At 40.3% G+C, this 25,533-nt stretch overlaps 1 protein-coding gene across 4 annotated transcripts; it reads right to left on the reverse strand.

Annotated features, from left to right (window-relative positions):
• Nucleotides 1–16,924: 16,924 nt before the first annotated feature.
• Nucleotides 16,925–22,726, reverse strand: LOC114312189 (E3 ubiquitin-protein ligase RGLG2-like). Of its 4 annotated transcripts, none has more exons than XR_014327591.1 (12): nucleotides 22,345–22,613; nucleotides 20,629–20,891; nucleotides 19,801–19,885; nucleotides 19,578–19,718; nucleotides 19,391–19,504; nucleotides 19,192–19,289; nucleotides 18,851–18,930; nucleotides 18,647–18,752; nucleotides 18,430–18,557; nucleotides 17,928–18,327; nucleotides 17,374–17,430; nucleotides 16,925–17,288 (listed from the first exon to the last, which is right to left on the reverse strand). XR_014327591.1 is itself a non-coding variant. In XM_082866322.1 (12 exons), exons 2-12 carry the CDS (start codon nucleotides 20,866–20,868, stop codon nucleotides 17,208–17,210), a joined length of 1,311 nt encoding a protein of 436 aa, XP_082722448.1. In that variant the 5' UTR covers nucleotides 20,869–20,891; nucleotides 22,436–22,726; the 3' UTR covers nucleotides 16,925–17,207. The 4 variants fall into 4 exon arrangements, 3 of the variants coding, with proteins under 3 accessions (XP_082722448.1, XP_082722447.1, XP_082722449.1); XM_082866322.1 differs by having other exon boundaries at nucleotides 18,147–18,327; nucleotides 22,436–22,726; XM_082866321.1 differs by having other exon boundaries at nucleotides 18,147–18,327; nucleotides 22,345–22,627.
• Nucleotides 22,727–25,533: the final 2,807 nt, after the last annotated feature.

Genomic DNA, 25,533 nt, shown 5'->3' on the forward strand with positions numbered 1-25,533 from the left:
AATTACAAATATACCATTGAGGTTTTGGTTAAAATACGATCTATCACCTGTGATTTTGAAAATTATATCATAACAATTCCCCCGTCTATTAATAAATAATCAAATCAATTAACAATTTTTAATGATGTTAGAAATTTATTTCAATTAATAATTCGGATAATTTTATTCTTGTTAGGATAGTAATTAAGAATTTTATTGTTTTAATTAATTCTGTTAAATAAAAAATTTTGACAATTAAATATTTGTAATTTTTCAAACCACAGGGAGTAATTCATATTTTATGCAAACCTTAAGGGATGTATTATTAATTTACCCTTATTTTTTAAAATTCACTCATAATAATATGACATATTAATTAAGTTATATCTGATTGAATTTGTGATAAATCAAAAATTAATATTTGACACATTATATCATAATGAATAATCAAAAATTTATGAGGTGTCAATCAAGGCACAACAGTAAGCCAATTTAGACCATTTTTGTTCTAGAGTTTGTAGGTGGAGCAATCAAGATGAGTTTGTGATATGGGACCCTATCTGAGTAGGATTGACAAGGATGTTTCTTCATTATCTTTTATTTTTTATTTTTTTATTTTTAACAAGCAACTATCCAAAGGTAAATCAAATTTTAGCATTCGATCGGAGAAAATATAGCAAGTTTCATAATTTGAATATAATTATATTAATTTCTTTTTAGTAAAATTAAAAAAATTAAAATTAATATAAATAGTGTGAATACACAAAGATGAACACGGTAAAAATATATATTTTAATGTAAAAAATATAATAATATCATTTTTTTCATTCATATAATTAATGAATTAAGGATGAAAAAAATGAGTGAAGTATTATATAAATAAATTAAAATATTAAAAGAACTTAATGTAAGTATGGTAAATTTGTAAAACTTGTATTTTTTTGAACTTTAGAAAAAGTCAATGTAGTTTATCCAAAAAGTGTATTTTCATTTCAAAACATTAGGTTTCACTATTTTACAATAATCAAAATGTATGTATTTTTTACATATTCAAAAAGTGTGTCAACAAAATTAAGGGATTATTTGGGATGTCCTAAATAAGTATATTTTTTAACTTTTTGAACTAAAAATTAGAAGAAAAAAATATGGTTGTTTGGGATAATTTTTGACTTTTTATGAAAAAATGTGTATTAAAATATTATATAAAATAACAAAATTACGAAATTACCCTCCCTGACAGTCAACATTACTGCGCTGACTTTCTATTTCTTTTCAATTTTTTTATTTTTTAATGAGAATGTGTGGCTTCAAGTGTGCCACGTTTTCTTTTTGACTTGGGAAGTTGTGGCTGCACAGTTTTGTGGCAGCATTGTTTTTAGTTTGTTTTTTTTTTTTTTTTTTTTCATCTGACAGGTTTCCTGCCAAAATAAAGGTAAATAGCATGAACTTTTTTAATTTTTTTAATGACTTTTTGACTTTTTAAATTTTTAAATTTTATAGGTGATGCCAAACCAGCCATAAGTTTCGAGTAAATCAGTGTGAGAACATTGTTTTAGTGAATTGGCTCACTAATCCTCAAAAAAAAAAAGAATTGGCTCACTAGGTTTCATTTGGATTAAGAGTTTGAGAAGGAATTTGCATGAAGAAAAAAATAATAATAATAATAATAATAAGTGTGTTTGGTTTGAATTTTTTGGATTAAGTTTTTTGAATATTAAGTTTTTTAGTTTTCGTATTTTTTTTTGTTTTTAGTGAATATTTTTAAAATTTTAAATATTTTTTTTACTTTTTTAAATACACCTTACTTAGATGTATCTAAAAAGTAAAAATTTATAAAAAAAAATATTTTAAAAAATTAATAAATATATAAAAATACAAAAAAAATGTATTGAATTCTCTCTTTTTTTTTTAATATATTTTTGGTATTTAGTGAATTTTTAAAAGATTTTTTTTCATAATTTTTTTACTTTTTAGGTATATTTATGTTAGGTATATCTAAAAAGTAAAAAAAAAAAATTACTTAAAATATTAAAAAAAATTAGTAAAACAAAAAAAATACAAAAAATAATAATAAAAAAATTCTGAAAAATATTTTTAAAAAAATGAAACCCATAATTTTTGTCATATTTTTCTATTTCTTTTCAGGAATAGCTCCTCTCTATATCATTATCCTCCATACTATATAGGCCCATAAAATATTAAACATGAAGGATATATATATAGAGGAACATGGAGGATAGTGATGGGAAGGAAACAGTTCCCTATTTTTTCCTATCCGTTCACAAATTTTCCTAGAAGGTAATTGACATGGGTAAGGCCATAGCCCACTATGAACAACCCAAGCCCATCACTTGGAGCCCAATACATAACCCAGTTGCTGAAGTCCAGAACAGCTGGAATACAACGTAGCACAAAGAGCCAATGACATTCAGACATACGGCAGGTAAAGGACAAGCCACATCAACAGACAAAGATCTGCAAAGTTATTGCCACTACACATCACCATTAATGCAGCCCATCACAGCATTTATTACGACAACACATCTCCGTCAGAACAGCACCCCCTTACCCTGAACAAGGTAAGTTACAGCATAGACTTTCAGCCAAGATGGCAGGTCGGAAGGGACAACGAAATGATGACCAAAGGATATAAGCAAACGTTGAAGACAAGAAGAAGGTTAAGTTTTCTATCTCCAATTCATCTCTCTACATTTCACTTCTCTCTCTCTCTCTCTCTCTCTCTCTCTAACTTGCTCGTCGGAGGGTTCGCTGGGGGACTCCCCGTTCCCCATTGAACTCCTGTGCAGGTTTTCTGGTGGGCTTGAACACTCAGTTACCGGTTGAAGAAGCGTAGATTAGTCCTACCCATTCCACCTGGGACCCGTTGTGTAGTAATTGTATCATTAGTTGGCACCATCTGTGGGAACACTTTGCTCCTCGCGCCAGTTGTGTTCACTGTCGCCGGAGACCCTGTTCCAATACCCCTTTCTCGCTACCCATCGAAGTGTATGGTCATGACTAGATCCATGGCTTCTCACCAAAATGCTGCTGACTACCAAGCCGACCCACCCAATCCAAACAACCCACCACAATATTTCATCGAGCTTACTAACAGCATTAACCGCATGGCCGAGCAAAACCAAGCCCTGATCAATGCCCTACTCCAAAGAAACCTTCCTATGCCCCCTCCACCACCTCTCGATATTTCCCTTAACTACGAACAAGCCCCGAGCCATGAGCCATACTATTCCGCAGCCTAGTCCACCCAACAGAGAAGGCTTGCAACCCCCTTCTCTAGGTATAAACCTACCACCCCGGGATCCACAACCATCGATCCCGCCACCAATCCTTGAAGGAAAGGCTAGCAGCGTCCAGTCCCCGTTGCCCTCTGGAGGTGACCACATCCCTCTCTAGGACGCGGAACTCCGAGCCATGAAGCTCCAACTCCAAGGGATCATGCAGAACATCCAGCATAAACCCTCTACCACAGCAAACTCACCATTTGTCGCCTCCATCCACGACAAACCTCTACCCCCCAAGTTCAAGATGCCTACCATCGACTCTTTTGACGGTACGACGGACCCAGTCGACCATCTGAAGACCTACAGAACCCTCATGATCCTCCATGCATTCCCTGACGAGATCATGTGTCAAGCTTTTCCCGTGACACTGAAGGGGTCAACTCGGCTGTGGTTTAGCCAGTTACCAGCAGACTCCGTCTCCACTTTCCAGCATCTCAGTGACTCCTTCCTCAGCCATTTTATTGGAGCCCAGCGCCAGCGACACCCGGCAACCCAACTCCTCAACATTTGACAGACTGAGGGGGAGTCGCTACGCAGTTTTGTTACCCGTTTCAACACCGAGGCCCTGCAAGTAGCGGAAAATGATGACAAGGTCATCCTCACTGCTTTCATGGCCGGTCTGCGGTCGTCCGATTTCCTGTTCTCACTCTCTAAAAATCCCCCGACTTCCATGGCGGCACTACTCTTCAAAGCCCAAAAATACATGAATGCTGAAGATTCCCTAGCCGCCCAGCAAGATCCCATAACCAAAAACCCGGCCCCTAGAGAAAAGAGAAAAGACTCAGAACCCAGAAACACCCAATATAACAGCCAAACACCATATTATACCGACCGGCCCCCCTGAGCTGACCGGTCGGCACCAGCCCGACCGCCCGGTCGATTCGAGCGCTACACACCCCTTAACTCCCCCATGGAACAAGTCCTCAATCAGATCCAGCAGGACTACCCCCATAAATGGCCCCAACCGTCACGAACCCCTTCCAATCAGAAAGACCAGCCCAAATATTGCCGCTTCCACTAGGACCATGGCCATAACACCGATGAGTGCGTTAACCTCAAAGATCAGGTCGAGACCCTCATACGCCAGGGGCGTCTTAGCCGGTTCACGGACACCCGTCCTCAGCAGAGGCAAAGAACCGAGCCCCTCAGAAACAACCGCCGGTGCACCCCCCCGGCAGGCAGCCCAACCTAACCAAGGCCATGATCGCCCCGCATAGCAACCTTAGCCGCCAAGCAACCCCCCTCCACCTGTCGGAGAGATTAGAGTCATTTCAGGCGGCCTTGCTTGCGGGGGACCATCCCGCTCGGCTCAGAGGGCAAAACTCAAGAAGATCAGGCAGGGCTCAGACAAAGCAGTTGCCACGGTCGATCGACCCTCCAAACAGCCCAAGCAGTGGACCAAGCCTATCACCTTCACGGACGCCGACTGTACAGGCATCCGCTACCCTCATGATGACCCTTTCGTCATTTCTGCCCTCCTCTCTAACTACAAGGCCAGACGAGTTCTCATCGACAACGACAGTTCTTCAAACATCATCTTTCTCAACTGCTTTCGCCAGCTCAAAATTGGGGAGGAAAGTATGTCTCCTCTCCAAATCCCTTTGGTTGGTTTCACTGGCGACCGGGTCACCTCCATCGGCTCCATTGATCTTCCCATCACAATCAGCGAGTACCCACGGCAGACTACAAAGTTGCTTACCTTCCTTGTTGTCGACTGCCCATCCGCCTACAACATCATCCTTAGCCGCACTGCCTTAAATGCCTTCCAAACTATCACATCAACTTATCACCTTGCCGTTAAGTTTCCCACTGATTTGGAGGTCGGAATTGTAAGGGGAGAGCAGACCGTGGCCAGGGAATGCTATGTTGCCTTACTAAAAGAAGTCAAGCTGAAAGAAGCTATGATCATGGAAGGACTTGACGTCCGAGGTGAGGACGAGCTGGTCAGAGGAGAACCTGTGGAGGAACTCGTGGAGGTTCCCATCGACCCCACCAACCCAACGAAAACTGCCAAAATCGGCAGCCAACTATCCCCCCAAGCAAAGGCCGACCTTACTGCCCTCCTGACCGAGCACAATGATGCCTTTGCCTGGACCCATTCAGACATGTCAGGTATTGACCCCACATTCATAACCCATCACCTCAGCATTAAACCCCATTTCCGACCTTACCGCCAGAAGCAGCGCATCTTTCATCCTGAGCGCAATACTCTTATTGCCGCAGAGGTTGACAAGCTCCTTGAGGCACAATTCATCAAAAACGTGGACTACCCTAGATGGTTGTCAAGCGTGGTTCTGGTCCGCAAGAGCAATGGTAAGTGGCGACTCTATGTCGACTACTCAGACCTCAACCGAGCTTGCCCCAAAGACAGTTATCCACTCCCCCGCATAGATCTGCTGGTCGACGCCACAGCCGGTCACCAGATGCTCAGCTTCATGGATGCCTTCTCCGGGTATAACCAAATTCTGATGCACCTATCTGATCGGGACCACACCTCATTCATTACCAAGTGATGCCATTTGGACTGAAAAATGCTGGGGCCACCTACCAACGGCTGGTCAACGTCGTTTTCCATCATCAGATCGGTCGAAACATGGAAGTATATATCGATGATATGCTAGTTAAGAGCAAACTCTCCGCTGACCATCTGACCGACCTGCGAGAGACCTTCGTCACCCTACGGAAGTACCAAATGAAACTCAACCCGGAGAAGTGCGCCTTCGGCATAGGATCTAGGAAGTTCTTGGGTTTCATGGTCAGTCAGCGGGGCATTGAAGCCAACCCTGAGAAGATCGAGGCCTTGGTTGAAATGCAGTCACCCAGAACGGTTAAGGAGGTTCAGAGACTCACTGGCCGAGTTGCCGCCCTCAACCGCTTCATTTCCCGCGCAATGGATAAGTGTCTCCCCTTCTTCAAAGTTCTTCGGCAAACTTTTGAATGGACGACCGAGTCCGAAGAGGTCTTTCAGCAGTTGAAGCAATGCATGGCCAACCCCCCTTCCTTTCTCAGGCAATCACGTGCGAAGCCCTCTTCCTCTACTTAGTCGTTTCAAGCACCGCAGTCAGTGCAGCTCTTATCAGGGAAGACAACTCTGTTCAACGGCCGGTCTACTACATCAGTCGGGCCCTCAGGGGCGCCGAGCAGAATTACCCACTGTTAGAAAAATTGTCCTTGGCCTTGGTCACCGCCTCCAGATGACTCCGTCCTTACTTCCAAGCCCATTCAATAGTGGTCCTGACCGACCAACCTTTGAAGAAGGTAATGCAGCAACCAAAGCTCTCTGGCAGACTCATGCAATGGTCGGTGGAACTCAACCAGTTTGACATCTCCTACCGACCACGAACAGCAATTAAAGGGCAGGCTGTCGCCGACTTCATCCTGGAGTTCACTAATCCTACCCCAACCACGGTCATTCCACCCCCACCAACCCCTACCGAGCCAGAGGACCCTCATTCTTGGACTCTCAATGTTGACAGATCATCCCGCAGAGAAGGCAGTGGGGCTGGCCTCATCCTCACTGCCCCTGAGGGTGGTTATTTCAAATGTGCTCTCCATTTCTTGTTCGATACCAGTAACAATGAAGCCGAATATGAGGCATTGATAGCAAGACTCCGCCTAGCCAGGGACATTGGTGTCAGCCACATCTGAGTGTTCAGCGACTCCCAGCTCATTGTCGGACAAATAACGGGGGAATTCGGAGGACACAATGCGGGCTTACAGGGATATTGCCCTTCCCCATGTTCGCCTCTTCAATACCTTCTACATCCAGCACATTCCTCGGGCAAAAAACTCAAAGGCAGACGATATGGCTCAGTTGGCTTTTGCAGACCAGTCCGACCTCAGTCATGGTGTCCGTCTCGAGTACTTAGCCCACCCTGCCATTTCTCCCGATCAGCAAGAAGTGCAGTTCCTCCAGAATGAGCCTATCCCTTAGGCGTCGGACATCTTTCTATTTTTGACAACGGGGGAACTTCTAGATGACCAACAGCAAGCCGCCAAAGTTAAGGCCCGATCTGCCAGTTACATCCTCGTCAGTGGTGTCTTGTACAAATGTGGTTTTTCACACCCGTATCTCTGATGCCTCAGTCCAGCTCAAGCAACCTATGTGATGCAAGAAATCCATGAAGGTATCTGAGATAATCATTCAGGCGGCCGGTCCTTAGCCCACAAAACCCTTTGCACTAGATATTTCTGGCCTACCCTCAACCAAGATGCGACCGACTTCGTGCTCAAATGCGATAAATGTCAACGCTTAGCCAACATCTCCCATGCTCCTCCCACCGAGTTGATCACACTTTGCAGTCCTTATCCGTTCGCCAAATGGGGGATCGATTTAGTTGGTCCACTTCGCACCGGCTGAGGCTAGACCAAGTTCGCGATTGTCGCCATTGATTACTTCACCAAGTGGGTAGAAGCAGAACCCCTTGCCACTATTACCGAACGGAACACAACCAAATTCATTTGGCACTCGATCGTATGCAGGTTTGGCATCCCTCAAGCCATCGTCTCCGACAACGGCAAACAATTCGACAACGCCAAGTACAGGAAGTTCTGTGCAGACGTCTGGATCCAACCCTGTTTTTCCTCCCCAGGTCATCCCCAAGCCAATAGCCAAGTCGAGGTCACCAACCGTTCCCTTCTGAAGATCATCAAAACTAAGCTAGAAGCTGCTAAAGGACATTGAGCTGAGGAATTACCGAATGTACTCTGGGCTTACCGTACTACTGCTCGGACTTCCACTGGGGAGACCCCCTTTCGCTTAACATACGGCGCTGAGGCGATCATCCTAGTGGAAGTCGGCCTGCCTACCCCAAGGGTCTCACACCCGAACCCTGAACTGGCCGAAGAGCTCCGTCGGGAAGACCTTGACCTAATTGAAGAGCTCAGAGAAACCACTGCTCTCAGACTGGCCTCCTACCAACAGAAAATGAGAACATACTACAACCGCAGAGTCCGACCAAGGGAGTTCGCCGTAGGGGACCTTGTCTTACGCGAAGCAACACTCGCTACCAAGAATCCGGCTGAGGGCAAGCTGGCAGCTAAATTGGAAGGACCTTACGTTGTCAAAGCCAGACCTCGCCCAGGCACTTACCGACTTCAGGACATGGAAGGCCGAGACCTCCCCCATCCTTGGAATGCTGAGCATTTGAAGCGCTATTATCAATAAAACTTGTATTTTTTGTATTGTCCAATTGGTGTATGTCCTTTCTGACAATCTGCACACCTGAACGTTCTCATTATTTTGCATATGATGTAAATTTATGACCCAACGGGCTACACTTTGTATAACAGCAAGCTTATATCTCAACTATCTGTGGTATTCCAATAACCCTTTGATGGCAGCCTCAGCCAAATTGAGCACAAAAAGCCTCAGCCAGACTGAGCATGAAGAGCTCGGCCAGACCGAGCCACAAAAAACCTCAGCCAGACTGAGCATGAAGAGCTCGGCCAGACCGAGTCACAAAAAGCCTCACCCAGACTGAGTCACAAAAAGCCCCAGCCAGACTGAGCATGAAGAGCTCGGCCAGACTGCTCTGCATTGAATTTTTCTTACAAGTTAAAATTCACTCTGCATTGAGTTCTCTCATATTCACTCTGCATTGAATTTTTTCTTACAAGTTAAAATTCACTCTGTATTGAGTTCTCTCATATTCACTCTGCATTGAATTTTTTCTTACAAGTTAAAATTCACTCTGCATTGAGTTCTCTCACATTCACTCTGCATTGAATTTTTTCCTTACAAGTTAAAATTCACTCTGCATTGAGTTCTTTCACATTCACTTTGCATTGAATTTTTTCCTACAAGTTAAAATTCACTTTGCATTGAGTTCTCTCACATTCACTCTGCATGGAATTTTTTCTTACAAGTTAAAATTCACTCTACATTGAGTTCTCTCACATTCACTCTGCATTGAATTTTTCCTTACAAGTTAAAATTCACTCTGCGTTGAATTTTTCTTACAAATTAAAATTCACTTTACATTGAGTTTTCCTTACATTTTACACTTCACAATAATTTATACATTCCAGATGCACAAGCAAAAATAATAAACTTAAAACACAACTCAAATTTCATTTATTCACCAACTGGTACATAAGTTCATTGCAGCATTTCAAAAAAAAAAACAACTCTATGTGCAAGGTCTTCTCCTTTTGCTTCAATTATTCCTCCTCACTGGAAACGAGGTCTTCTTCTTCAATCCCCTCATCCAGGGGGGTCTGGGCTACATCGTCTTCGTCAATTTTTACACTACTGAGGTCTAAGCTTAGGAACATCTCTTTAGCTTTACGCTTGAACATTTTCCAGCCACTGTCCCAGAACTTAGCCATTTCGTGCTTATAGAAGTCTGACCGCTGGAAGCTCTCAATAACTTCTGCCTCAGGCCTGCCCGCAGCGGTCATTCTCGATGGGCCCGCCCCCCCAGACTCCTCCCTCTCCAAGCTGCTGGCGACCGCGGCATCAACTGCCATCTGAAATTCAGCAGACCCCTTGAATTGATCCACTGCTGCAACACACAGATCGGGGTATACCGCCCTTTCAGAGGCTGCCTTGGCCCTCTCCTCCTCCAACTCCTTCTGCAGGGTCGCCCTTTCAGAGGCTGCCTGAGCCCTCTCTTCCTCCAACTCCCTCTGCAGGGTCGCCCTTTCAACAGCCGCCTTGGCCCTCTCTTCCTGCAACTCCTTCTGCAGGCCCTCCCTCACCTCCACTACCTTAACATGCTCATCTTCCAGCTCCTTCTGCAGCCCAGAAATCTCCAGGTCTGCGTCTTCTTTTTCCTTGATCTGCTGGGCACGCAGATTTTCATTGTTGGTCATAGCCTCTTCAAATAGCTCGATGGCGACCGCGCAGTCCTTTTGAGTATCTCCCAGCTTCTTCTGCTCGCCTGCTAATTGGAACTCGAGCGACACAACCTGGCGGCGTTCGGTCTCCAACTCCAACTTGACCGCTCGCAGCTCAGCATGGGCACTCTCCCAGCCTGCACGCTCCTCCTTCAAACTTGCAAGTTGAGCCTGGGCCTTGTCTGCCTTCATCTTTGCAGCCGCCGCCTTTCTCAGCAGAGCTCCTGCTAAGGTGGTTACCTCCGTTTGAGCAGAGCATAAACCCCTCAGCAACTCAGCCTCATTGAATCTGGCTACTGAGCGCACGACTGCCTCATCCACGATCCCCATAAGGCGATCTGCACCAGCCCTGGCTTGGCCTTCTTCCCCCTCCAGCCGCCCAGCCACTGCGCGAGCGTGGTAGATCCCGATCGTCAGCCTGACACCCCCTCCTTGGGGCGCAGGACCCCCCTGGGGCTATTCTCCTCCCCTTGGCTCAGGGCCAGTTGCCCCACCTTCTACTTGCACTTCGGGGGTGACCCTCGCCACCTCTGAGGCGATCTTCACCATCATTAGGACGACCTCCACTCTCTCCAAGGCGATCTCCACCACTTCTAGGACGACCACCCCTCCTGGGGTCTCCTCCATTCTCCCCTTATCTACCTTATTGGCCACACTGGTCTCTTCTGCCATCACTTCTCTCCTCTTCTTCAAGGCAGGCTCCCCCTCACCCCTCCTCACCTTTCTTTTCTTCTTCCCCACACTGCCCATCTCCTTGGCCCTCTGTTTCAAAGGATAAATAGGGGGCGGTCATGGCTCAGACTCACCCAAGTCTTTTTCCTCCAGCAATTTTGGGCGCGGTCGGATCCTCTCCCGCGCGATCGGCTTATGCGGTCGGTCATCCTGCGCCTCCTTGAACTTACTGGCTTTGGCAAGGATGGCCATATTCTCAGCCTCTTGCGCTTTCCTCCTCACCTCTAGTTCAGACCGTCCCAGGTCTCCAACGCTCGGCTGAAGGCCCAATCCCGCCGCAAACAAGGCTGAAGGTTGAACGAGCTCGTCCCACCTGACCCCATCATTCTCCTGCTATGCCTTCACCTTCTTTATTTTCTCCTCTACCGCTGCTTCTAGTCTTGGCTCTACAGATTTGGTGGGCACTCTCCACACCGTGCTCACCCCAGCCCCTCCATTCACAGACACATAGAACCACCGCGGCCTCCAACCTTTAATTGATGACAGCAGCCCCGCCACCAGACCCCTCATTGCTGCCGCCTACAACGTCACCCAAGTCTCTTGTTGTCCTGAGACCTTATAACATGCGAAGAATTCGTCTACTGTCACGGCCGCCCCTTCGTTCGCCTTCGGCCACGCGCTTGCACAGGCCAGTACAATCTTCCACGCGTTGGGCATTAGTTGGCCCGGTGCCGCTTCCAAACGGTTCAGGACATCTACCACCACTTGCGGCAGTGACAGCCTCAGTCCCCCCTTCAATGCTTCCGCGTAAAGGGCAAACTTCCCCGGCCTTGTGTCGGATGGCCTTTCCGTTAACGTCGACAACAATAACTCTATTTCAGCTGGTACCTGGTATTTTTCGTGAATAGCCTCCAATTCTGCCGCGGTAACCGTCGATTTGTCAGCCTTCGTGTGCCAGTGATCTGGTTCCGCCTAGCTGATTGGCTTCGGAGCTACTATAATGGTGGAAGCATGAGATCGTACCACCGGTTCCCCCACCTTCTCCATTTGCCTCTCTGTCCTATATTGCTCTGCTAACTCCACTGCGTCGTCATCACCAAGCGGATCCACCCTGACATTCACAGCTTCTTCTTGGGTCATTTCTATGGTATGTCTTCGAATCGCTTCGGATGCAGGTACAAGGAAATTAAAAAAATGTTGCAGAGGTGTATCGTCAGCAACAAAGGAGTTAACACTTGGGATGTTTTGATTTTTCGCAAAGAAGTAGGTAAATCGAATAATGCCAAAAGCCCAAGGTTTGCCCGTATTCCAAGGGTCGCAATTAATTTGCGCCAGTTTGAAAACTTTTCGAAACATCCGCCAAAACTATCTTTTCAATACCCATAATGACCTATCGTTTCATTTCTGATCCAATGCCTAATCTCCCCCCCACGAGATGTTGCCACGTGTGCGACCACGATCCACCGTCTCCTTCCCTTACCCTGTCTTTTTCATTTCAAATCACCACGTGACACGCTGCCTCTTGAGCCCTGTGCCCTTCCACCTTACCATTTGCGGTTGGCCCTCCTCATGGTCGGCCCTCCTACTCGGCCAACCTTCGCGGTCAGCCCTCCTCGTGGTCGGCCCTTCCATTCAGCCACGATTCGCGGTCGGTCCACCTCATGGTCCACCTCACGGTCGGCCCACCTCGCGGTCGGCCCACCCACTCGGTCGCCCCTGCCAATCGACCTCCATCCTGCCAATCTCTAACACCCTCATTCTCTTCATTAGTATTCCCTTCGTTGGACTAAAGCTGCACTTGGGAATGGGGGACTACAGATGTGGGCAAGCCCATAAAGGCCATAGCCCAATATGAACAACCCAAACTCATCACTTGGAGCCCAATACATAACCCAGCTGGTGAAGTCCAGAACAGCTGGAATCCAACGTAGCACAAAGAGCCAATGACATTCAGACATACGGCAGGTAAAGGACAAGCCACATCAGCAGACAAAGATCTGCAAAATTATTGCCACTGCACATCACCATTAATGCAGCCCATCACAGCATTTATTACGACAACACCTCTCCGTCAAAACAGCACCCCCTTACCCTGAACAAGGTAAGTTATAGCATAGACTTTCAGCCAAAATGGCAGGTCGGAAGGGACAGCGAAATGATGACCAAAGGATATAAGCAAACGTTGAAGACAAGAAGAAGGTTAAGTTTTCTATCTTCAATTCATCTCTCTACATTTCACTTCTCTCTCTCTCTAACTTGCTCGTCGGAGGGTTCGCTGGGGGACTCCCCATTCCCCATTGAACTCCTGTGTAGGTTTTTTGGTGGAGTTGAACACTCAATTACCGATTAAAGAAGCATGGATTAATCTTACCCATTTTACATGGGACCCGTTGTGTAGTAACTGTATCATCAGTATTTATGACAATAGTTTCTCTTTTCTAACGCATGTTGATGTGGACGAGATGTTCTCGGCAGTAACATGGACTCATATTTTCTTTCTTTTGTAGGCTTCTAGATCAATATCATTAAATTTTTATGTCAGATTTAAAAATAATTATGAGAAGTTTTAAACGTGGTGGGTGGTATAACATTATAAAATGAATTGTCAATTCTATCTATTAAACTAAGCCTCCGTTTGGGAAGTGGGTTGGCTTTTTGGCTATTTTAGCCTGGGCTATTTTAGCCTGGTTTGGGAAGGGTTTTTTGGTTTTTTGGCTTTTTTAGCTTTTTTTGTGAGAGAGAATTGTAATGATTATGGGTTGGATTTGATGTTTTGTTTTTTGTGGCTAAAATAGCCTATTTTGTTTTTTGTGGCTATTTTAGCCAAAAAAATCTGGGCTTTTTCTTGCCAAACGGAGGCTAAATAGGATCATAATTGGTAGAATAGATTGTCAATTATTTATTGAAGGTAGATGGCTATTATAAAATACTATGTATGAGGGGGGAAAAGGGTCTCTTTTTTAATTATATGAAAAAATGTCAATAATTAATGTGTTTAATTTACTTTTTTTAATAATAATTTTTATTTAAATTTTTAAGCTTTTCTTTTTTAATAATAAAAGAGTCAAGTTGTCATTGAGGCTTAGGTTTATGTTAACCGGTATCAACTTCTACAATAATTACTAATAATTAATAACAATACGCTTAATAATTAAATATTTATTACGTGGATATATGAAGTGTCTCACGTGTTCAGAAATGATTTTATAGTAAAATCTTAAAATTTACGGTCGATTCATTCAATATTTTCTTTTTTAGAGGACAAATATTTACATCTAAATTATGTATTAGATATACTAATACCCTACTCCATCTATTTGGATAAATTACACTTAGTACCCTACACTTTATACCTAATTCTATTTTGCCTGATTCTTGAAAAATAACAATTTTCTTTTCAAACTTTCGATCAAGTTTCAATTTAACTAATTTGTTAACCACATTAAACAAACAAACGAAAAAGTAGGCACATGAGATTCACGTGGCCATTTTCAAAGGCAATACAGTAAATTCATATAACTTCTCAAGTTTTGCCACCTAGCATTTTGCAATGCTTATATGCAAACATTCTCTTCATTTCTTGCACACAAAACCAGAGCACATCACCGAAAAGAAGAAAGTGTTAATTACTTTTTTTTATATTATTATTTGGCATAAAAAAGTGTAGCTAGTTTTTCTAATTTTGGACTTTGTTGAAAATTGTTAGTTAATTTGCTTTTTGTTTATTTTGTTAACAAATGTTGATTATATTTTGTTTAATTTGCTAATAAGTGTTGGTTAGTATTATTTTTTTGGTTAATTTTGTTAACAAATGTCGATTACCCTATATTTTATTTACTTTGTTAACAAGTGTTGATTGCTCTCTTCTTTTTTTTCTTCATACTCCGTTAAAAAGTATTGATTACTCATTTTTTAACAAATTTCTGCCTGCTTATTGAAACTTGACTTAAAGTATGAAAGGTTGATTGTCGTATAAGTCGAGAAATAAATAAAGTGAGATTGAGTGTAAAATACAATGATGCTAAATCTAATTTGCCTTACTTTTTAAAAGATGCTCAAAAATGCAATTTGATTCTCTTAAGTTGTGTTTAGTTCATGGATTTAGAAAGAAAAAGAGAGAATGTGTGAGATACAGATTTGAAAAGAAAAAGGGAAAAGAAAAAAATAGATAAAATGTAAGTAAAATATAATGACATTTCACATACCTTTTCATTTTTCCATTCTATTTCCAAATCCCTCTCTAAATCTATAAACCAAACATAACCTAAGATTTTTCTTCTTTTTTTTTTTTTAGGGGTGAGGGGGAGGAGAGGGGAGTAAATTGGCCCTAAAAAGATATTCAACACACAATTATTCATCCAACGTCTATAAAAAACAATATCATATGCTCTAATTATGACATTTGTGATAATTAATAATCATCCATTGCGATGTTAATTATGATTTAATTATGACCTCTCATGATTGTTATTAATTATAACTGAAAAAGTTCTTAATCACGTGATATTTGGTTATGATCTATGCTCTTTTTAATTATGATTAAAAGCAATTTCGTTATAAAACTTTGTGGTATCAACTCTACAAAATATTATTACTTGCATAATACACCCTTTTTTTTTAGAGTGTGCATGGTTGGAGGACCCGTTTTTAAGACACCAGTCAGTCAGGTGTGAACGAAGTCATTTCTGTTTTGAGGTTTGAGAAGATACACCAATCATTGGTTTGGTAGACAGGTAGTGTATCATAATCTCACCAAATCTGGTAAAGTTGCAAGGTCAAAGATTATTTGGCACATGAAAAATATGCATGTGTAACAGTAAGAAAGTAACAGCCCGTTTGGTATGGAGGAAAAAAAAATTGTGAGACGGAAAAGAAAATTCTCATAAAACTCGTGTTCCATTCCTAATCAAAATTAGTGAGATTTAATATATAAATTACAAAAGGGGTAAAAATTAGTGCCCATAAGACGACTTAGAAACAAATTCATATGTTAAAACCGGAAGCATACCTGATTCATTCAACCATCATTGTTGTATTCACGGGTCTTGACAGGGGTTCCACGGCTCAAGAAAGCACCCGAGTAACACCAGAGATCCCTGTCAAGCCTTAAGAGGCCGAACTTTGCAGTCTGAAATGTTGCACTCAACAGAGCGAGCATCACTTTGATCACAGAAGAAAAAAAATAATAGTTAGCATAGCAATGAGTCTTTAGATGAAGGGCTGTTTGGTTGACCTTGCAGAAAGACACACCAACACATATGATCTAACAGAAAGTTCACCAAGCCTAGGTCACGGAAAATTTCATTAAGATCGCAAGGCATTGCAGCAGACAAAATGGTGGAGTGATACTGAACATAAATACAAAGCAAAATACCTTTCAGAAGATGAGTAAAAACCTTAGCTGATCAGGTCTGGAGCTGAAGCTGGAGATCATACACTATAAATAACCCAAACTGCAGAGTTTCAAGCCAGGATGATACAAAATGTGATGCTAGCCTGTCGGAAGTGTAACACGGAACAACCAAATTAAGAAGACTATTGCAAGTAAAACAGCATCACTTCATGTTGGACATGTCTTCCCTGGCCTCTAACCTCCTCACAAACACACAAACCGGCTAATTGTTCTGCTACTCCTCATACATAGGCTTGTTTTGAAAAGCAAGTTAAAAACTGATTTTTAAACTTTTTTTTTTATTTTTTTTTAAAAAAATAGAGAATTGATGTAACTCAAAAAAATCTAAACGCCAAAAAAGCCGCTTTTAACCTCTTTGCCAAAAGAGGTCATAGTCTATCGATTTCAGACACAGGCAGAAATATAATAAAATTTCATGTAAAGTAGCATAAACACAAGCTGTTTCTCACAAGCCCCAGGGGAAATGGTAGGGTACTTGCACGCAACTCGCTTAATATTACAAAAAATAAAATAAAATTTAAAAATATGAAAGAAAACCGAAAGCAAAATTTCCTGACCATGACCATAATTGAATTATGTAGTATACAAACATTACAAACTTGGTGCTCTTTGTCGAGCTGAAGGCTGGTGTGAAAGCCTAAAAGAACCACATAAGCCGAATCACTTGAGCCATAATCAAAAGCAACCCTTGTATTAATATGACACATGCTATCAAAAATTATAGGGCAGAGAAAATAGTGTTTCATACTGAACAGAATCAAAAAACAAAGTCGTCAATGAACCAATTTAAGTTAGTACAGAACTCATGATCCTATAGAAGACCTCAGGCACTCTAAAGCTTATTACAAATTTATACATCTCACCAATAGAAAAGATATAGTGCACAAACAAATATCTCATGTGAATCAAAAAAGTGAAAATATGTACATAGCACAAGATGTGATGAACCCGAGTTTGGGAGCTGTCATTATTGGCAATGTTTTTGCAACATTAGATGCCATTTAATAGAGTTTTATCCTGGTTTGGATGGTGCTTCGACAGATAGGACATAACTCAAGATCTTCTCCGCAGTCGCAACAAGTCTGCAAATAAACATTAAGTTAACTCATCAATGTAGCTTCGACCTTTTTCCCAAACGAGGGTTTATAACAATGAAAACTATTGTACCTGATGTCCGCAACCAAAGGCCATATTCTTTGGATCAGTGAGGCAAATAGGGCAAACCTATGAGTTGGAAAATAAAGAAGAAATGAGTTTCGTATTGATTTAGAATCATACAATTAGCACAAACCTAAGAAGCATTGACACGGACGACACAACACGGATACACCGACATGCAAATTTTTAAAATAATACAAGACACAACACATGGAGGACACGCATGAAATATATAATTTTATATATTTATTATAAATCATATATATATGATTATATCATTTAAAGATAATAAAAAAAAGCAATATGAAACTAATTCTTAAAAATTTATATGGCTCTTTTTTATTATTGTATCTTAAGTTATTTTGTTCAAACTTATAATTAATTTCACCCGTGTCTAATCGATAGACATGTGTGTTCAAGTGATAGACACGTGTGTCCTCCAAGTGTCTGAAGGGTGTCCGAGTCTTTAAAAAAAATTAAAAAAATAGGACATGTTTTGACAATTGTCGGACACGAGTCCGGAAGTGTCCAAAGAGTGTCGGTATCCGACACGGACACATCACCTTCTTATGTGCTTCTTAGGCACAAACTATGTTCAAGATATTGCAAGTCATTATTCCACAACTACAGGAAGTCTAGAAACAAGAAAAAATGGAATTAGAAAAGGTATTGATATCATCATACCCAGAGCAAAACGACATCAAAGAGAAAAAGGTAATAATAATTCATAATAAAAAATAAAAAGAAGTGTTCTTTTAGAGAAGTGATGAGAATGCACTTACATGGTTATCCGAAGTAGAACTCGCAGGTCGACTTGTCCCAACAGCCACATTATGTCCATCAGAAGAAGGTGCAGTTGGGCGGAAACTGGTAGGCCGTGAATGTTTTGGCGTGCCAAAAGAAGATGAACCATATCGAGGAGGGGGCAGAGGAACCCTGTCTATATCCTTCCCCCTCTGAGCACTGATTGAACAATGTAACATAAATAAACAAATTATACATAAATTTGTCCATAGACATAAACGCCAAACCATCAACTCTAATGTAGAGAATTGTAATTGTCACCCCAATAATTGAAGCTCTAACGTTGCTTTATATTGTGACGGTATTTCCATCAAGGCCGCTAGAGCAAAAGCCGCTTCTTTCCTAGATCTATCTACATTCTTTGACATAATTTCTGTAAAATTCACAAACTACGAAGGAAAAAACATAGAATTAGAGTGAATAAGACAAACAGAAAAGATGAACTTCAATTGTCTGTGGGACTCCAACTAATACTTGCCTGGAAATTATCAAAGACTCGAGCAGGAATGTTATCATCAAATTCCCTCATCATATCCCATGGTCCGTCTCCAACCCCAACTAAAATTATTGACAAAGGGTATTCACTGCAAATTAACAAGAATCATATTTCACAGTGTTTTGGCATTTGAAAGCGTTTTGGCAAGAGAGCTATCACAGACAAAACATATAACCTGCAAGTTACCTAGCTTTGACAATCGCCTCAACAGTTTTCTTTTCCTGGGGGCTTAACTGCCCATGCCCAGTATCAACACTTCTTGTCACCTATGACAACCACTAATTAATAGGATCTTGAGAGTCTGAAGTTGAAATGTGATCAACAAAGCAAGATGACTTTCGTTTAACTTTTGCCACTAAATAAACTTGCTTCCACACAAAAATACCATTATGCACATCACGCAGAAGTGGCAGTTTGATTTCATATGTCATTTGCAATATAAGTTATGGCACATCAGGCAATCAAAACAAACCTATCTTAGACAAAATATTACGTTAAACTAAAAAATCAAGACAGAAAATAGATACCTGTCCATCTGCTATTATTACTAAAACATGGTACTGGCCGCCACTTTGCTCAACAATAGTGATGGCCATTTCAATGATGGGAGCAAATGATGTTGGCCCTGCCACATTAAAAAGAAAAAAGAAAAAGCAAAAATATAATAAGCCGCATTATACAACTAGTACAAGAACAATAAAGAAAGTGTATGAAACAAATCTCAACCTGCAAGTCGCAGCTGAGGGACTAATTCTTTATATCGCGTCAGCACTTCCTCAAATCCATCGCAAAATCTTTCATCTGGGTAGAAACTGAAGACTTCCTGGTCATGTGTTGAAGCTGCCAACATTGAATAACATATGATCAGCATTATCTGGAGAATATACTAACCAGTATGTTAAAGGTTTCTTACCATCTCCAAATCCAAAACACGGAATTAAGTTATCCTCGTCAAAACTAGACAACGTTCTTCCAATAATTGATATTGCTTGTTCATAAGGGTTCATTTCATCACCAATATGATGCAAGCTTCTCCGGTGAAATGACCTTGCACCTAACACCAAGGATCAACACAAGTTAAGCATGTAGTAGTGTTATGTTTCTAAAATAACTTATGTACACAGATGAAATCAGACCTGTCCACTCATTGCTCTTAGTGAAATCAATGCCAACAATAAGATTTGAGGACTCTAGGCCAGCACGTGCTAAGGCTTCAGTAACCTGTTAGAAAATAAGTAAACTTGGATGGGTTATTATTTCTAGGAGAAATTTCAAATGGGATCACCCGTGTAGGTGAAGCATAACTCAAATTTCTAACAATCACATAGAGACACACATCACAACAATATGCAATATTTAATAAGTAATCAACCAATAAAAGAAGGTAACACAAAGTATTGTGCTTTGCTAACATGCACTATTCTGCCAGGCCATACGGGTAAATTCATTTGTCATGGCATACATTTTGATGCTTACACAAAAAGAAAAGAAAAATAGAGAGTATAAATCAATATTGCTCGTAAATTGGTAATACTGACTACCATTGTCAGTTCTATATGGCAATCATTGACACACCTGGTACAATTAAATCTGAAGTCCACACATAAATAGAGAAGCATTTATCAAGATAACATTACTGACATCCGGTGTTTCATAACCAATACCTTTCAACCTCTATACTCACGATATTAAACTCAAATTCAAAAATCATTATATCAATGAGAACACTAAAATCTGGGTTCCATGCAAAATAATGAGTAGCATGATTCAGACATTACAACCACCTCAAAGATTAAAATGGCATTAATTTTCTAGAAATAAAGCAGATTCTTGAAAAGATGCCTACTACAGAAGGCTCTATACAATACATTGCAATATAGTATAGCTAATGTTCTGATTTCCACGTGATTGGAAATCATCTTGCCGTTTTATTATTACTGAAATAAGTAAAAATATTATGTTACCTCATCGACGTTATTGTAGTCGTCATCTATCCTTGAGTATTTCCTCTCAAGCTTCCTTTTTGACTCTGGAGCTCGAACACCATAGCTTTGAGGTGTAGGTGGTGGCATATAGGTTTGGCTTGGTGGCATATAGGTTTGGCTTGGTTGAGCAGGATAGCCCTGAGGACCCCATGAATATGAACCAGACTCAAACGATGAATAACGACCCGTACTTGCCCTTTTAGAACTCTTGCCACCCATGACCTTTATAATTCACAGAGACTCTGCAGCATGCAACAAATGTGACTTCTTCTAGTTATAAATAGATTAAACATTACAAAAATTAATAAAAGCATCCAAAGAAAATTTAAATATATATATAGATAAGAATCCTAACAGACCACGCGAAGCTTACTTTTAGCAATAATCACAAACAAGGATGTAAATGAAATGTGCATTATCTAAAAATGGCAGCCCTAATGCCCGAGGGTCTTATGTGCGTGAACCCTAAGAAGCACATAAACCCTAAACAGCCACGGATGCGACATGAACACACAGACACACAAATTTTCAAAAAATGCAAACACATACAAAATATATAATTTTATATATTTATTGTATGCTATATATTTAAGTATTATATATTTATTCTATCTCAAATATTTATTCTCATCAAATTCATCTGCAGCATCGCCTATCAGACTAGGGGAAAAAAATGGGGCACTTCGTCCAGCAGTCCAGCACGTGTGTGTCGGACACCAATACATGCCCCAAGGACAGGCATCCGTACTTCATAGACATAGCCTCACCGCACATGCGTAGAGGCTATTTCCGTGGTTTGAACCCATGGAGCTAAATTATCTGATAAGTTTGTTTTAGGAACCCCATAGTTGCATAAGTAAAAAATGGAACAAAAATAATATCCTCTTTACTTGGTCAAGAAAGAAACCTCACAATTATTTGGAGCTAAGTATATAACTATTCAACAAAATTCAAGTATAAATTTGGCAGGCAAGAAAATGATGCAAGTGAAATATAAAAAGAGGTATTTCATCGTTCTAGTATTATATAGAATCATTTGTGAATTGCTATTCAATAACAATTTCATAATTTGGATTGCAGTAATAGAAGCATTTTTCTTACTCTAGGAATCATAAATCAAAGCATTCCTTGCTTCCTAAAAAAATAAATTTAATTCCAGAAAACAAATTAAACAATACCCACCACTGCATTCCTTCACCTACCCATAATTACAGTTACAAAAATAAATAATAAAAAAAAAACAAAACGAAATAAGAAAAAGAAACCCTAAAACAATCAGAATTCAGAAACCAATCAAAGAATTTTTTTTTTTTTTTTTAAATGGTACAAATAAAAAACATCATTAGAACACATTCAATTTCCAAGCCCAAAAAACAAAAACAAAAACAAAAACAAAAAAACCCATTAAAATTTGGTATGAAATATATACTTTTAGCATTGCTTTGAGCAAGAAAAAGGTATGAAGGCAAATCATGAGAACACACTAAATTTCCAAGCCCAAATAAAAAAATAAACACTAAAATTTAGTATGAAATATTTACTTTTAAGCATTGCTTTGAGCAAGAACAAGGTATAAAAGCAAAATCATCAAAACCCACAAAACTTCCAAGCCCAAAAATAAAACCCACAAAAATTTAGTACGAATATGTACTTTTAACTTGAAGCATTGATTTGAATTAAGAAAAATTTCCTAACCTCGTGAATCACGGTTTGGTCTCTGCAAACATTTTAGTTTGTTGGGTGTGAAAGAGGAGAGAGAGAGAGAGAGAGAGAGAGAGAATTATACTGGTTGGTTAGAAGCGGTGGACCAGGAGGCGAATTTAGGTACTGGATTGCGGTGAAAACTGGATTTGCTTGTTTCTGGTGCCGGCTGGTTCTGGGAAGTTTCTTTGAGAGAGAGATTTCAGACTTTTCTTTTTTCTTTCTTTGTCGACTGACAGCCCATAGTCTGTACCTATCTATCTATATCTATGTATATAATTTTGCTAGTATATCCCTAGTTGAATGTTTTTAGATAATTTCACAAACACCCCTTGGGTTTTTAATTCAGTCTAGATCTGAATTACAGGTGATATTTGAATTTGTGAATCGATCACGTACCGTTTAGATGAGTCAAATGTTCGGTCTTTGGATGTTTTAAAAAAATATATTTTTTAATATATTAAGCCTTTGTTTGGCAAGTTGGTTCTTGAGTTTTTTTGGCTATTTTAGCCACAAAAGACAAAATAGGCTATTTTAGCCATAACAAACAAAACATCACATCCAACCCATAATCATTACATTCTTCTCTCACAAAAAAACTCAAAAAAGCCAAAAAGTCAAAAAGCCCTTCCCAAACCAAGCTTTTAAGCCCAGGCTAAAATAGCCAAAAAAGCCAAAAAGCCAAAAAGCCAACCCACTTCCCAAACGGAGGCTAACTTATATGGGATGGGTTGGGTTTGGATTGGATTTGATGTGATGTGTTAGAGAGGTGATGTGATTTAAATAAGATGATATGACTTAAATAGAATAGTGACTTTTTAACTTTTTATATTATTTAGTAGATGCCAAACTTTCTGAATTGGAATGTATCATCTAGACTTATGAAATTTATCATGAGTCGCGTTTCAATGAGTCAAACTGTTCACTTTGTAGAATATTTTATATGTATCATTTTTAACAAAAATTAATTGATTCAATAATTGTAATATGTTTAATTTATCTCGTTTGTCACAAAAAATAAATAAATAAACAAAGGGGACGCAATACTACAGCCCAATTTTACATTTTTTTTGTCTATAAAGTCTACGAGCTAAATTACTCTGTCTATAAGGACATGCTTTCAGAAAATGACCAAACTAGCCATTATTCTTGTTGTGAAGTCAGACTCTATACTACATACCCGATCTATTGAAATTAATTCCCCTAAAACCCTATCTCTCTTTCTCTACATTTACAATATACGATCTGTTGAAATCACATTATCTCTCTATCATAATCTTTCATCTCTCTTTTTCTTTTCTCATATTCCCTCTCCCCATCTTCTATTCTCTTTCATTATCGGCAACAATCACCCCCGCCGCCACCGTCGCACCACTATCAGCCACATCTCTTTGATTATTCTTTGACATTTCTCAAATCAATCTTCCAAATTAATTCAAATCTTCATCATTATATATAATTTTGGAATAGCGGGGCAGAACCAGACGCTGAACATCGATCTATTGGATGTCTATTTTCGTGGAGAAAATTTGAATTGTAACGGTCAGATTAGAAATGAAATTGCAGTAGTGGTGAGTAACGGTGAGAGTGATGTGGTAGTTGATGGAGGCAATGATGACTTAGAGTTGAGCAGCGAAATTGTGGCAGAGATGGTTGTAGATCTTGGAATTGACGGCAAAGGTAAGGAATCTGCTACCATTGTTTTTTCCCCTCATACTGCCCTTCTAAATCTGGTCAAATCTCGTTAGTGAACTTTTCTCTCTCAAAATGTCCAAAATCAATGCCCTGTCATCGTCTAGATCACCACCGCACCGCTGCAGATTTGTATATTGACGAGCTTTGTCTCTAAAAGGACCCAGGGTTTAAATACCGTTGGAGAATATGATTTGGTCCCCAAGAAACGGTGTCAACATCGTCACAATCATCTATAAGGTCCAGGTGTCCCACATCAAGAATGGAGGGGGAGTTCCTAGGCTATAAAAGTAAAAACCTAGGCCCTTATATAGCATCGAGGCCTTTTCTCAAGTGGTGAAATCCCTAACTGAACTCCCTAGTTAAGTGTGCTTAAATTGAGGTAGTTTTGGGATGGGTGACCCACTAGGAAGAACAAATCCGTGCGAGCGCAGCCCAAAACGGACAATATTGATAACATGTGAAGGGTTGGGGCGTTACAAATGATGTCAGAGCCGACTCTCTAGAGTACCGAGTGTAGGCTCCTGACATCTCTCGGTGCATGTGGGCGGGCTTGTGAGCTGGCAAGCTACTGCGCGGTGACGTGCAAGGCTAAAGGGGGTGGATTGTAAGATCCCGGTGTCCCACACCAGAAATGGAGGGGGAGTTCCTAGGCTATAAAAGTAAAAACCTGGACTCTTATATAGCATTAAGGCTTTTTCTCGAGTGGTGAAATTCCTAGTAGAACTCCCCAGTTAAGCGTGCTTAAGCTGAAGTAGTTCTAGGATAAGTGACCCACTGGAAAGAGCAAATCCATGCGGACATGGCTTTAAACGGACAATATTGATGACATATAAAGGGTTGGAGCGTTACATCATCGATGATTTCACCACACACACACAAACTAGATGATATAACAAATATATGTATGTATTTAGATTGTTCTATACGGTGAAATAACTTTCCCTTTAAAAATGTTCTTCATCTGAATTTTGTTTAGTGCTAAAATTCAAAATCAAGTCATTTCAACCCTATTTTGGAAGTTGTTTGGTTTCTCTTCTTTTAGTCTAATTTAATTAATCTGAGTAAAAAAGCATTTTTGTTCATTGAAAGATTTTAATTAAATTCAAACATTTCAATGCGATCCTTCATCATGTGGTTGTTATATATCTCAGATTTGTGTGGTCAAATTGTTTGTTTATAATCAAATTGAGTGACAAATTGTATATTTGTCGTCCTTTGTATAGTTCGATTTTCTATGTCTCATTTGTAATCCATCTCTCAGCCACTGAGATTATCAAATAGATAAAGCCTAGAGACAACACAAAGGATTTTTAAAGAGGAAAGAGATGTTTTTGTTGTTATTGTTGAATTTGAAAAGATAGATTTTCAACTATAGAGATAGATTTTCAAACATAGAGATTTGTTTTTATTGTTTTTGAATGAATTTTATTTGTATAGATAGTGGGAGGAGAGATATAGAGAAATTGAACAGATGCATTGCAATAAATA

The sequence above is a fragment of the Camellia sinensis genome, chromosome 4 (genome assembly GCF_055761805.1).
Source record: "Camellia sinensis isolate YWXY chromosome 4, ASM5576180v1, whole genome shotgun sequence".
Taxonomy (NCBI): Eukaryota; Viridiplantae; Streptophyta; class Magnoliopsida; order Ericales; family Theaceae; genus Camellia; species Camellia sinensis.